The sequence below is a fragment of the Lepidothrix coronata genome, unplaced genomic scaffold, assembly GCF_001604755.1.
Source record: "Lepidothrix coronata isolate B3197 unplaced genomic scaffold, Lepidothrix_coronata-1.0 Scaffold144, whole genome shotgun sequence".
Lineage (NCBI taxonomy): Eukaryota > Metazoa > Chordata > Aves > Passeriformes > Pipridae > Lepidothrix > Lepidothrix coronata.
In genome coordinates this window covers 1,959,605-1,972,791 of record NW_016690324.1, presented here as the reverse complement: position 1 = coordinate 1,972,791, position 13,187 = coordinate 1,959,605, and the positions used below count along the sequence as shown (strand labels likewise).

Here is a 13,187-nt window from a genome sequence, read left to right as displayed (position 1 = left end):
GACTCTCTGGGGGAAGGTTTTTTTTTTCCCTGGTGCTCCTGACTCAGTCTGGTGCTTTGTTCTTTTTCCAGCTTGCACAGACAAGGAGCTGAGGAGCCTGGCTTCGAGGCTAAAGGACTGGTTTGGTGCTCTCCACGAGGATGCCAATCGTGTCATCAAACCCACGAGCTCGGAGACGGTGCAAGGCAGTAAGAAAACCCCTTTCCTTGGTGAACACTGAACGTTCCTTGGTGTCAGGCAGGTGCCAGGGAGTCAGCAGGCACACAGGAGACCTGATCCTGCAAATAAATTCCATTTTCTGAAGGAGCTGCAGCCCTTCTGTTCCCCCTCTGGCCCAAACTGTTCTGAAAACAGGCAGTTAGAGACAGAATGGCCTTCACAAGTCAATCAGGCAAATCCCTTTGAAGGCCATGGAGGTGACCTCTATACTAGTAAAGGAAACTGCTCAGGGACTTTTCTTAGGTGAATTAACATGGCATAGTTTGTGTCTGTACAGTTAAATTCCACGACCCTCCATGTCAGCGTGGCTGCATCCAAATCACCCCTTGGGTATTTCCTTACCCACCAGGTTTATGGCCAAGCATTTTCTGACCCTAGGCCAGTGGGATAAGCCAAAAGTGTGGCATACAAGTGTAAAAAATTATTTCAATGTTGGGAAAAACTCAGATTTTACTTTGCAATTTCCTGCTAACGGCTTATATAGAAGAGAAAAAAAATAATTAAAACATCCACACCCGAGCCATGGAGCTGGAAGAGTTAAATGGTCTGGAAAGCCATAAATCTGTTGTGTCCTAGGTATTTAATAACACCATCGTTACTTCCTTTGATGCTTTTTTTTCTTTTTCCAAGAAAGGAAGAAAGTGAACAGTTTGGAGGACATTTACTCTCTGTGGGTTAAGCCAACATGACTGATTTTGATGTCATTTACCCACCAGGGAGGGTAAAGATTCACATAACAGCATCAAAAGAGGTCATGTTCATCAGAGAGCAGATGCAACTTTATTTTCTGGAAGGACTCATTAATTCTTTTAAATAGTGTGTCCCAAAACACGTTGTGTGTTGCAAAGTAGAATGCACAAGTTTTATCTGGGTTTTGTGACTCACCTTCACTGATTTTCCATAGTATTTACAACAAAGTCAGTATCTTTAACACCATATGTCCTACTTATTTCTCAAACAGTACTCCAAAAAAGGATATTCTCATGCAGAGGAAGCTGAAACATAGTGCAAAAAGCAACTGGGTGTACAGCTAATAATGGCTTCCAGATGTGAATTCGTTTCAGACCCCATGACAGAAAACTTCAGAGACTTTAAACTTCGTTTGAAGTCCTGTAGGCCCAGAATCACATGAAATCTCATTTTATTAGATTCCCAAAAGGATGTTTTTCATGCAAAACCTGTGAGATCCTCACGAGGACCTTGCCAGAGGCCAAAGTCTCAATACAATCCTAAAGGTGTTGAGCCTTTTTTTTTTTTTTTTTTCTTTCTGAAGACATTTCAGTGAGAAAAACATCCCTGGTAATTCTGCAGTGTTTGCTCTGATTCACAGAGGAGTTGTTATCTCTTTTTAGTTTAGTTTGATTTCTGGCAGCTTTGATGATCTTAAACACTTGATCTCAACAATGTTCATTTTTAGACTGTTGACTTAGTTTGGCACATTTTCTTATTTTCTTATGTATCAGTTAAAAAAGAAAAAGAAAGAAACTTTATGAGTTTAGATGCTTAAATCACTTTTGAATGCCACAAAACTCGGTCTTATTTTTCTTTTTGAGGGTTTGCAGCAGTATTCATGAATTAATCTGCATGTGCCAAATTCTGCAGCTCCAGTTCTCTCTGGTAGCACTGAAAACACTCACAGAGTGAGGACAGCAGCGTTTGGCTCCCTCTAACTTCAGACATTTGTAAAAATGAAAGACATCTTAAACAGGGCTCAGAATTGAAAGCAAAGTTCACATACCCAAGCTGTAGAAAAGAATTTATGTGAATCCTGGCAAACAGGACACACACAGCTCTGGAAACACGCTCTGATGTACGTGTTGCCCTTTTTTTATTGCTCTGCATGTGTTGCCCTCCTCACCAGACAGATCACTTCATTAACCTGGTTTGGTTATGCCTGTAGAGTCTTAAAAGGCATGAACATCCTCAAAGTAATCCATTCTGGATGTGCAGCAAAAGGAACAGATGGTGGGATGCGATGCCTGCGATGCCTCGGACACATGGGCTGTCTAGAGAAGGTGTTCCAGCAGAGATTTCTCTGTGCTACATTAATTTTTTAAGATGTTAGTGTGAGTGTAAGTAAGCATTTTGAGTGTGTTAAGTTCACCCCCAGGTGAAGGAAAGATGTACACTCCTTTTTGTTTTCTTTTTAACTCTCTCGAAAGGAAAAAAAGGGATGAGGGCGCTCGTTGTGTTTAAATCTCAAACCTTCACTCGGTGAACTCTCTGATCCCAGCAAAGCACCATGGGCCAGGAACCTTGTCTTTACAGGGTTTGTACAATTAAAATCTCCTCAAGAAATGATAGAAGAAACTCAGGGACATGCTTTGACGTAAGGAAATAATTAAACTAATTAGGTAGCAAGATCAGATTCAAATTGCTCCTGAGCCTAATGATAATTCATAACATCCCCTCATAACATCCTCTTATTGTATCTAGATGGTCTCCTTGGCTGGAGTGGGAGTTGTTTTTCTTTTACTAGAGATCTATGCAATATAAAGGATTTTTTCTGGGGAACATTTCTTCTCCTCCTTCCTTTATTTTAAGTGATAGGGGAAATTAGGTTAATTATTCCCCCGTTAATTTAATTGTAGTATACGTTAATAAAATAAAACTGGCTCATGTGAGTCAACTCTTGAAGGGGAAAAATAATTTTTTTCATGCCAGAAGGTGTGTTTATTTTTAATTAGGATTTTCACTTACAGACCTTTTTTAAATTTAATTCCATTTTAATTCAGAGGAGGTGGAGCGTTTTAATGTGTCAGTGGGATGTGAGACTTTTACATGTAGGTCACCAGTTTGATTTCCTTCCAGCTCTGTAGTGAGTGAGAGTTGTTAGGATGCTGAACAGCTGTCAGGAGGAGAAACATGATGCTCTCAATCCAGGTCCTTGTGAGCAGGTGTCCAAATGAGAGCAGCCACCACCTCAACTGACATTAATTGGCATCTGTGTTGGCAGCCTCTGCCAAGGAGCCAAGAGCAAGAGGGATGTGGAGCCGGCACCATTCTCCTGCTTCTCACCAAAGGCACTGCAGCACTAAGCTGATGGACAGAAAGATGCAGAAAAGTTCTCACTGAGGTTACTCTTGTTGTGGGTCTGTTGTGCTGGAAATCCAGCCTCTTAACCAAGCACTGAATTCATTACAGAATTACAATATATGGTTTATCTCATCCAGCAAAGTAAGTTTATCAAATGACTCTACTAAGGAGCTAATTCATTCACCATCACTTGGCCTCACCAAGCTGATGGGAGCACAGTGACCTCCCAGTGAAGGTAAGTAAGTGAGCTCCAAAAGCCATTTTCCATCACCTGCCCTGGCTATGCAGGGGGTCAGAGCCTGTGCTGGACATTCAGGACACACTTGGCTTTCATTCCTGTTGCTGGGTGCTGGGAGCATCCAGGATGGTTGGATTTGGGCTGCAGATGCAAAAGGTGATCTATGGGCAGTACTTTTTACCAGGAGACAGTGTGGAGTGGAGGTAGATGCTACTATTCACCTTCAACTTCATGTTGAGGGACAATTAAAGAATTAACCTTTCCACTGATAATAACCATCAGGACTTTCCATCACACCTACCATCTCAGTAGTTAAAGACTTCCAGACCACATTGTCTAATAATCCAGCACTGTTTGATAATCCAGCCTCTTAATGAACCTGATCTGGAACTCTTGTCACAACAGTGGAAGCTCCCTTGTTTATAAGAAATTACAGTCAAAACCTCTGTAATTAACTGTGTTCATGAGTGATCTTCCATGACTGTATCTCACATCCAAGCCCTGCTGGGATGTCACAGAGATCTTTGCACTCCCAGCAGTCACTGTCTCGTGATATGCTCAGACAGGTCAGTGCTGAGGGCACGCTGGGGTTGTATCCCTGTTGGACACACAGGTAGAGACTTCCCAGCAGGGAGCAAAACAAGACTCAGAAATAATCTATAGACACTGTCAGGAGCAAGTTCATGGCAGGATCTCCTCCTCCCTGTGTTGATCCTTGGCAGTTAAGAGATGACCTTTAGAGAGCCACCAGGGCTGAGCAACACACACCACTGATTATACAACAGACCTTGTAGTTACTCATCTTTGCAGCAGCAAGTGCCACAACAGGGTGTAAAGGCCATTACCAGGGAGGGCATCTGTGCAGAAAAAGAGCAGACAACAGAACCCAGCTCTTTTCCCCCTGAAAACTGTTAAACTGGGATAGCTGAAACGTGTACTGATCTCACCTGTACCCCACCCTGCAGCTGAATGACCCACCCCTGCCTTTGTGACTGCTTTTAACCTGCCCCATGGTGGGAAATTTGGCACAGCATACACCCACACAAGGCAGGACTGCATGTCCTGCTTCTCTTGCTTTATAAAGGCAAAGTCCAGGAATCTTAAATCCTTTCACTCAACAAGAGATTGCACAGTGACCAAATCCTCCTTGCCTTCTTCAGATGACTAAAATAATTGAAGTCAATATTCCTAATTGCTTCAGCAAGGCAAGCAGGCTTCCCCCTACATCTATTCACACTGCCTTTTTCTTTTTCACTGTGCTCAAATGTGATTAGATAATGCTATAGGAGATAACAGCACAAAAATGTGATGAAATGTTCAGCATGATTTCTCTCTTCCCTGCCTGAGCTGCCTGGAGCCCTGAGGAAATGGCGTTACCTTCTTCCTCCCTCAGAGAAACATGTATTATGAATGACACAAACCTTCCCATTAGTTAACCCTTCTGATTGTCCCTCTGTGGCACTGACAACCTTCAGCCACGGCTGCATAGAAAAAAAAAAGCACAGCTTCCAGCATAAAGCCCTGCTCTCCTTTGGATTAATGCTTAAAATAGCAGGTAGGCTGCAGAGCTTGGACAAACTGACAGCGTGAGTCCAGCCACGGCTCAGGCTTCACTTTAACAAAGCAGGGCCCTGAAAGGGACACGTACAGCACATAAAGCTAAGCCTGACCTCCTTCGGTGAAAGGTGCAGCCAAAGGAAAAAGCTCATCAGGCTTCTTTCTCCCCGTGGCCCAAAGAATGAGCAGAGCACAGGCAGGTTATCACTCACAGCTGGGGCAGTGGGAGCATGAGGTGCCCAGGGGGTCAGGAACCCTCTGTCCCTGCACATCTCCAGCCAATGTATTCATGTTCCTGGTTCAAACCAATATCCTCATTATCAGATTTGTTATCTCTGTATTATAAATATACTTGTAGATAACTTGGAATTTAGTTCCAAGCATTGAAAAAATACCATGACAGTGTAGATTTATAATGGATGCCCTGTCTTGTTTGTGAAAGAGGCATTGCCACTGTTCTTGTGGAGCCTGCAGAACACTGGAATATGTATCTCATGGGCACTGTGGGTATCTATGTGCACGACTTGGGCTTTCTGTGATGACCACTGCTGCTGCTGCAGTCTTTGAAGAATCTGGGCTATTAAAATGAATTATGATGATGGTTTCCAAAGCACTGGAGGAGCAGACTCCTGCATTGCTGCAGAATCCTGGAGGCTGCAGGAAGGAGTGGGGCTGGTACAGTGTGGGAGAGCATGGGCAGCCCTGTGGAGCTCCCAGCTGAAGCAGTGCCCTTCCTCAGAGAGGTGGAAGAAACAGAGACATTTTGCCCCTTCTCTCCCCCTGCCTCCCCCAGGCAGCTCACAGTCCAGATCAAAGCATTTTGTTGTCTGCCACACAGACAGGGCTTTGAAGAATGAAAAGGAAGGATGAGAGGTAGAAGGTGAGAGCACAGCAGGAAAGAATTTGATCAGGCAACTAGAAACGAGTATGGGAAACAGGATTTAAATTGCATTCAAACTCAATCTAGTTTGAAAATATGGTGGATGCAGCCTCTTCTCATAACATTTCAGTTTCCTGGACCCAGGCCAGCCCAGTTGGACTGAGGATGGAAAAAAAATAAGCAAGAATTTTTTGAGTAGAAATAACTTTGAATTACAGAAATCAGCTCTGAATCTCAGCCCTCCCCACCCCACAGCTCCTACAGAGCATGAGTAGTGCTCTAGTTTGTAGCTGTGTTTGGGTTTTAAGCTTTACACAATCAGATCAGCCTTAGAATTTTGTTCTGCTTTGGGCAAGTCAGTCTAATGTTCAGAGTCCAGCCAAAAAAAAAATCAGAAAGGCTTCACCTCAGCAGGGGCTCCTGTGCCAGGGATGTGCTGGGGTTCAGCGGGGGAATGTCTGCCTGTCTTCTTACAGGGTTTGACACCAGCATACTACCAATCTGTAAGGATTCCTTAGGCTGGATGTTCAACAAACTTGACATGAACTATGACCTGCTGCTGGATCCCTCAGAGATCAGTGCCATTTACCTGGACAAGTACGAGCCCTGTGTCAAACCCCTCTTCAACTCCTGTGATTCCTTCAAGGATGGAAAGCTTTCCAACAACGAGTGGTGCTACTGCTTCCAGAAGCCAGGAGGTGAGTTGTGCAGTGTACAGCACAGAGAGGAGGTGTTTAGGTCTCCCTGTGTTTCACAGAGATTGGTCACTGCCAGGTAGGTGTGGTAAAAAAGCTCTTTTCCCCATCACTGGTGTGAAAGGACATTGAGGGACCATGTTTAATGTCACAGATGAACTGTATGAACATCCCCTGACCACTGAAACAAAGCAGTAAGTGCCAGTGCACACAATCTAGAAATAAGCTCTATGGCTGATAGAGAGCTCAAAAACTTGCCCTTTTATTAATGCAGAAATTAGTCAATTAGCAAGTCATAAATCAGAGAGCTGGCATGATGTCAGTTTGGTGAAAAGAGAGGTAGAATGGTTTAACAATTAAAATGGCCCCTAAACACTGCTCTCAACTACAGTGTGTTGCTTTTTTTTTTTTTTTTTAATTAGTGGAGCTAATGACATAAATCTGTTTTGTGGTACAGTACCAGCATATGGGCTGCTCTCATTCCCAGGTGTACAGTAGTCTACATTTCATGTCAGCAGTGAAGCCAGTCATTACAGAGCCTGTCCTGGACCATCTGGAAACTGATTCTTATACGTTATATTTTAGGTCTTCCTTGCCAGAATGAAATGAATAGAATTCAAAAGCTAAGTAGAGGGAAGAGTCTGTTGGGTAAGTTCGATTACTTGCTATTCATTTACTCAACTAATTAAAGCTTCTGTGATTATTGTAACTTTATATGCAGTAATGGTTTTTCAATTAGAGACTAATGTTTTGAGTCGGGAATATGCAGCACTGAGTGTAGGCCTGACACTATGAAATTAAACAAATAATGAGATAGCAACACACAGAACAGGTGTCAGCGTGGCAACGGGGTCAGAACTAATTTACAGCTCTCCAGAAATGCAAAGCCCTGTCTGCACAGAGCTTAATACTGCCTCCATCACCTCACAGGGCAGAGTAAGCACAGAGGCTGCTTGATACTCAAGCCTCCTATTTTTGAAGGGTGACTGAAGGTGCATAGCCAATGGGTTCTTGTCTCCTTCCAGTCGTGGTGCAATGCAGGCACTCCTTGGGGTTCAGTTTTGCCTAATCACTCTCTAAAATATTTCAGTAGATTCTGTGTAAATGAAAACAGGAATTCAAGTCATCTCATTGTAGGCAGCCCTGCAGGATGCTCTGTGCTGTAAGATGGGATTGTGGCTGTCCCTCTCTCTAGTGACTATTGCAAGCCTGACTCGATTCATAACTTACACTGCTCTGATGGATACCTGAAATTAGGTTAAATAAATCCCCATCTGGCATTTCCCCATTTAATTGCTGAAAAATCAGGTTGTTGAACCGAGTAAATTTAAGGTGACTAATTCCCTACCCTAAAATCACCCAGTGGTGGGTAGGCTGATGTTTATGTGCTGGTATCTTATTGAAACCTCTGTGTTTGTGTGCACAGAGCCAAATCCCTGAGGTGTACAGGACAGACCACATTTACAGCAAGCCCTGCATTTCACCCTGAGGAGCCTGGCTGACCTCAGACCAGGCTGTCAGACCCCTTCTCAAGAATATGTGTCAGGTTCTCAGAGCATCCCCAGCTGCAGCACAGAACGTGCACGTCAGCTCTGCTGCTCAGGTGGCTCTCAGAGTCCAGCCTGATGTTTCTGGATACCCTGCAAACAGAGCTGCTGCAAAGCTCATCTTTGCCAAATCCTGCCATTCCCAGGTGCCACTGCCATTTGGACTCAAGGTTCAGGTACCTTATGAGCAACCTCAACCTGGATTCGTTGGTTTAAATGAAGAATAAACATTCCCAGAGGCTACAGGGGCTGTGGTTTAGATCCATCAGCCTTTCATGGCAAGTTTAAAAAATTAAGATGTTTCAGAGTTGCAGCTCCTGCTGTTCGTAGCTGAGAGGATTGATAACTCAGGGTATGTGTGCTCCACTCAGTAAATATTTTGCATTTGTGTGCAAGTGGATGTTGTGTCAGAGGAAGTCACGGTGTTCTGTGTCTCACGGGTGTCATGATTTCCAAAGCCACCTAAAAGAACAAGAAACCCAGTTCTTAATAGATAGCTTTGTCTATCCCATATTTATTTTATGCTTTGCTGTTATTTACTGTGTGCAGTAAATGTCATCTGAGTTGAAACATAAGTGGTTTGTTGTGGTGTGTGGGAAGAATGATGCCTGTGTTGCAGGTAGTGGAAGGTGCAGGTAGTTGTAGCACATGTCACTGGGATCTGATCACAATGGCAGGAGCAAAATGACAAAGTAAAAGCAGTAAGAATGGTCCCCTAGTACAAATAACTTCTAGTCAACTGTATTTAAAAAAAAAAAAAAAAAAAGAAGGATGAAAGTGGCTAAGCTCAACAAATCAAGGTGTCAGGCACAGGTTGTTCCACAAGCTAGAAAATTATAATATAGAGAGGAACTCTTTGCTTCACCTACCTTGAAAGTCTGCCTGCATAATGACACCTGTCTGGGAGCTTTTAATCTGATATCAGAGCTATTTATACAGCAGAAAACATTGTCTTTTCGCTGACTGGAAAATCATGCAAATGGAAACCAAATGTAGCAGCAGTAAAGATGGAAAAGAAAGATGAATATTTTCAGAGAAACTAATCTTTAATTATTCTCTTTCCTCCTCTGACCCTGACACAGAGAGCACAGCACTTACAGTCTGGGCAGGAGCATGGAGATGGTTTCTGTTAACTTGTATCCATTGATAAAAATGATGACTTTTGATATTGTGTTCTCTCTATATATTTTTCAAAACACATGACACTTGCAACAAAGAACTTCAAAGCCATTGCCATTAGATGTGTTGAATTTGGAGACTTTCAAATAGAGTCTAGCATCCCAGGAGACTGAATTAAAAAGTAAACAGCTCTATTCATCTTTTCCTACCCGATTTATCTAGAGTACAATTAACTGCAGAGACTGTACTTTTAGAGCATACAACTGTGCAGCCTGATAATGCTTCTCCCACATCACTAAAGTAATAAATTTCTGCTCCTGTCACTATTTTCTCCTGTATTAGCCCTGTGGATTCAGCAAATATAATAGCTAATACAAGGAGCTGTGTGCTGGGTAGCACTTATTTCTGTCAGGCTTTTACCTGTGTGCTTCACTATCTTTAGCATATAGTTATTCTCTCCATGTTCTCTGAGGAAGGGGAGTATTATATAGATAAGGAAATGATGCAAAAAAAAAATAAAATATATATTTCTGGGTCCATAAAGAGGCTACAGATGCAACAGTGCTGTTCGAGTTTGTGTGGAATATAATTAAATACTTTATAGGACAAAGAGAGATGGGGAGGGAGGATTCACCAGCCTGAGGAGGTTGGTGGGGAGTACTTAGCACAGCTTGTCCACCAGCCCTCCCCACACTGGTGTGGAAGCAGTGCCTGTGTAAGAACCTCTGGAGAGGAAAACTCCTTTCTCCTTCCAGAGCCTGCAGATGTTCTCTGACGCCAAACCAAATTATGGGGTGAAACATTCCCAGAAAATGGGCTATCTGGGTGCCCTGCTCCAGGATAGCAGAGCTTATTTCCAACGAGCACAGGGTGATTTGTGCCCAGTTTACAGGACGAATCATCACTTGCTCCCAGTGACTCTGTCCTCTCCAAATTATCACCTGCACCTGACACATTGGAGAGGACAGGCTGTATCTCCCCTGTGATGGTTGGCAAATACTGTGACATTGGTATGCACAGCTAAATATTTAAAGCTCTGGTGTTACATACCAGTTGGCACGAACTTCCCACGCAGAAGGAAAAGTACCTTCTACTCCTCGCTGTGACCCAAAGTGTGAATCTATTCCACACACAGTTATGCTGGCAGTGAGCCTGAGCCATAATTTATTTTTGAATCTGAGGCTTTTATAGGCAGTGTGGAACATTTTCATACCTTACAAGAAACACTGAAACCATGCAAGGAGGGCTGTTTCAGAGAAGGGAAAGGTTGCATTGCCCGAGGAAAAGAGAAAGTGTGAGACAGTTTGAAATGCAGGAGCTGTTCTCTGCTCACCCCCTAATGCCACTGAGGTTCCCCCTCTGATCCTCCCCTGGAGCCAGATGTTCATCAGATATAACAGGGGAGCCCTAGTGACATGGGCACAGCTATGCTGGTTTCCACCAGCTCAAAGTCAGCACCTGAGCACTTTTCCCAAGGTTGTGTACAGTCTGATAAACACCTGGAATGCTTATGAGAGAGAGGACATGAGCATAAAGATGAAAAAAATACCTTTCCTAATCAATATTGAAATAAAAGTTTGAACACTGAGCATTATCTTACAAAAACCTGCAAAGGCAAATACGTGTATGTGATTATTAGAACTATTCTCTTATAAATAGTGAAAATGAGTCTTTGATAGCCTTTAGTATGCTTACATTTGTACATGAACTTAATCGTGGTACCTATAGGCAAACCTTCTATAAGATCATGCTCTGAAGTTATTTAAAATACTCTCACTAATGGACGTGAAGTGCTCTCCAAAAACGAGATTTCTGCAGGTGTTCAAAGGTTTCTGTTCTCACCTTCCAGACCCACATTAGCAGCACTCAAACATTACAGAGCAATGAGTCTGGAAATTCAGAGATTCACTTCATATACACCCTCTGTGTATGAGACTGACTGGCCTCCACTTTTGTGTCTTTTATATAGGAAGTCTCATGACATTTAGGCAGCATCTTCTCATTCATTTTTTTCTCTGAGAAATGTAGTGGAAGTGGCTCCTCTAACACCTGAACTGACTGAATAGATGCTATACCCATGGAACCAGTTAAAAAACTTACTGCATCAACACTAAATCACTGGTATCTCTGACAAAGAAGAAAAATCCTTTCTCAAAAATCACTTGCAACAAGAAATTTGGGGGCAAGGGTGTGTTTATGCCATGTTTCAAATTGAAGCAATTGACAAAGAAGGGAAAAATGAATGTGGTGACCTCCCGTGGGAATAAAGCTAATTCATCTTGAAGGACAAGAGGGCTCTTCATATTGAAGTACATTTGCTGTATCTGCCAAAAATGGTGGGAACAATAACACAGGTTTCTCCTGAGAGTTTTCCTGTCTGCAGAAACCAGAATGAACCATACGAGGCTGAACTATATTGGTTTTATTGTGAAACAAATCTTGGGCTTCAAATCCAAAGACTTACTGACTCAAATCCTGTTGTCCCTCTCTGTAAAGCTTGTGTATTATTTCTCCTTTTATACATGGGAACTCTCAGTAAGTCAGAGGATGTGCCTGAGATTAGTATGAATAGCAAGCAGATGGCAGATACCTTCCAGGGATAATTACAGTGTTGTGGAAGGACTTATATGATAAACACTGAAGGAGTGCAAATGGAAGGGAAATGCAGAATTAATGAAGTTGAGGTAATAATCCAGTTGGGAAGAAAAGTTTAAAACCAGGAGTTAGATGTGAAAAGGCTCTGTGGGAATATTAATCATTCAGGGACAGACTGAACCTCTCTCTAGTGCTGTTTTGCCACCTCCCTTTGTGCTGTAGGTGCACAAACATTTACACCCTGTGCCGTGAGCAGGGTGTCTGAAAAGAGTTAACCACATGTAATTTCTTCCCCCCTTTTAGGCAGCAGGTAATCACATGTATTTTCTTGTCAACATTGCAAAGATCTCCCTGTAAATAAGTGATAAGTTCATGATACTCTCCGTAGCTGTTTGTTCCTGCAGAGACTTGCATTTCTGAGCACACCTTATATTTTATTCAGGTACTTTCATCCCCCGGTGCAATGAAGAAGGTTATTACAAAGCCACTCAGTGCCATGGCAGCACAGGGCAGTGCTGGTGTGTTGATAAGTATGGGAATGAGATAGCTGGCTCCAGGAAGCAAGGGACAGTCAGCTGTGGTGAGTAATGATGTGCTTTCCTCAGACAACACAGGAATTACCACTGTTGTAAGCCCTGCCATTGCTGTAGGACCAGGTAGGATAACAAAAGTGAAACATGAGTACCAGAGTTAAAACTGCTCCTGGATTTTCCCATCCAGACTACAAATGGGGCCCTTACTGGTCCCCTGGACTGCAGGGGCACAGCAGAAGTTAGCAGGCAATAATAACCACTGTTCAGATATTTTTGCTGCCAGCCTGGAAAATGTAGTCACTGATATTAAAATTCAGGGTCTGGGGTTGCTGTGCGTGGTTATTAAATATATTGTTTTGTGTAATCTGAAATTCACATTTACTGGGACTCCATGAATAATGGCTTTACAGGCAAGGGAAGGCCTAAATGTGTAAAACTGTATACATCAGCAACTACGCCCAAAAAAATTGCTGACATGACAATATTATGTAGATAAATTAAATCCCCAAATAGCTGTTGTTCCTAAACATGCAAGATTTCACCTGCATTCCTTCAGAGGGCTTCAGTGGTGGTTGTGAGTGCAGCTTTCTCTTTTGAGAAGGAACAGAGACCTAGAAGGTCCAAGATGCCCAGAAATCACATCACAGATGTTACATTCAACAGCTTCATTTGAAGAGTGAGGTTTATGCACTCCAATAAAATCAATATGTGGAATATTTTTAGCCTAGTTTACAGAGACATGGTGGAATTGAAGTATTTACAAAGGAG

The 13,187-nt window shown here is 42.8% G+C and overlaps 1 protein-coding gene across 2 annotated transcripts in view; it reads left to right on the top strand.

Moving 5' to 3' along the window:
* The window catches only part of SPOCK1 (sparc/osteonectin, cwcv and kazal-like domains proteoglycan (testican) 1), a 275,034-nt gene that overhangs the window by 257,316 nt on the left and 4,531 nt on the right, over positions 1-13,187 (top strand). For both annotated transcript variants that reach the window (XM_017827978.1, XM_017827976.1), the window contains 4 exons: positions 72-188; positions 6,407-6,628; positions 7,211-7,273; positions 12,329-12,466. In XM_017827978.1, coding sequence (XP_017683467.1) covers positions 72-188; positions 6,407-6,628; positions 7,211-7,273; positions 12,329-12,466 — 540 coding nt within the window. The remainder of the gene's footprint in view (positions 1-71; positions 189-6,406; positions 6,629-7,210; positions 7,274-12,328; positions 12,467-13,187) is intronic.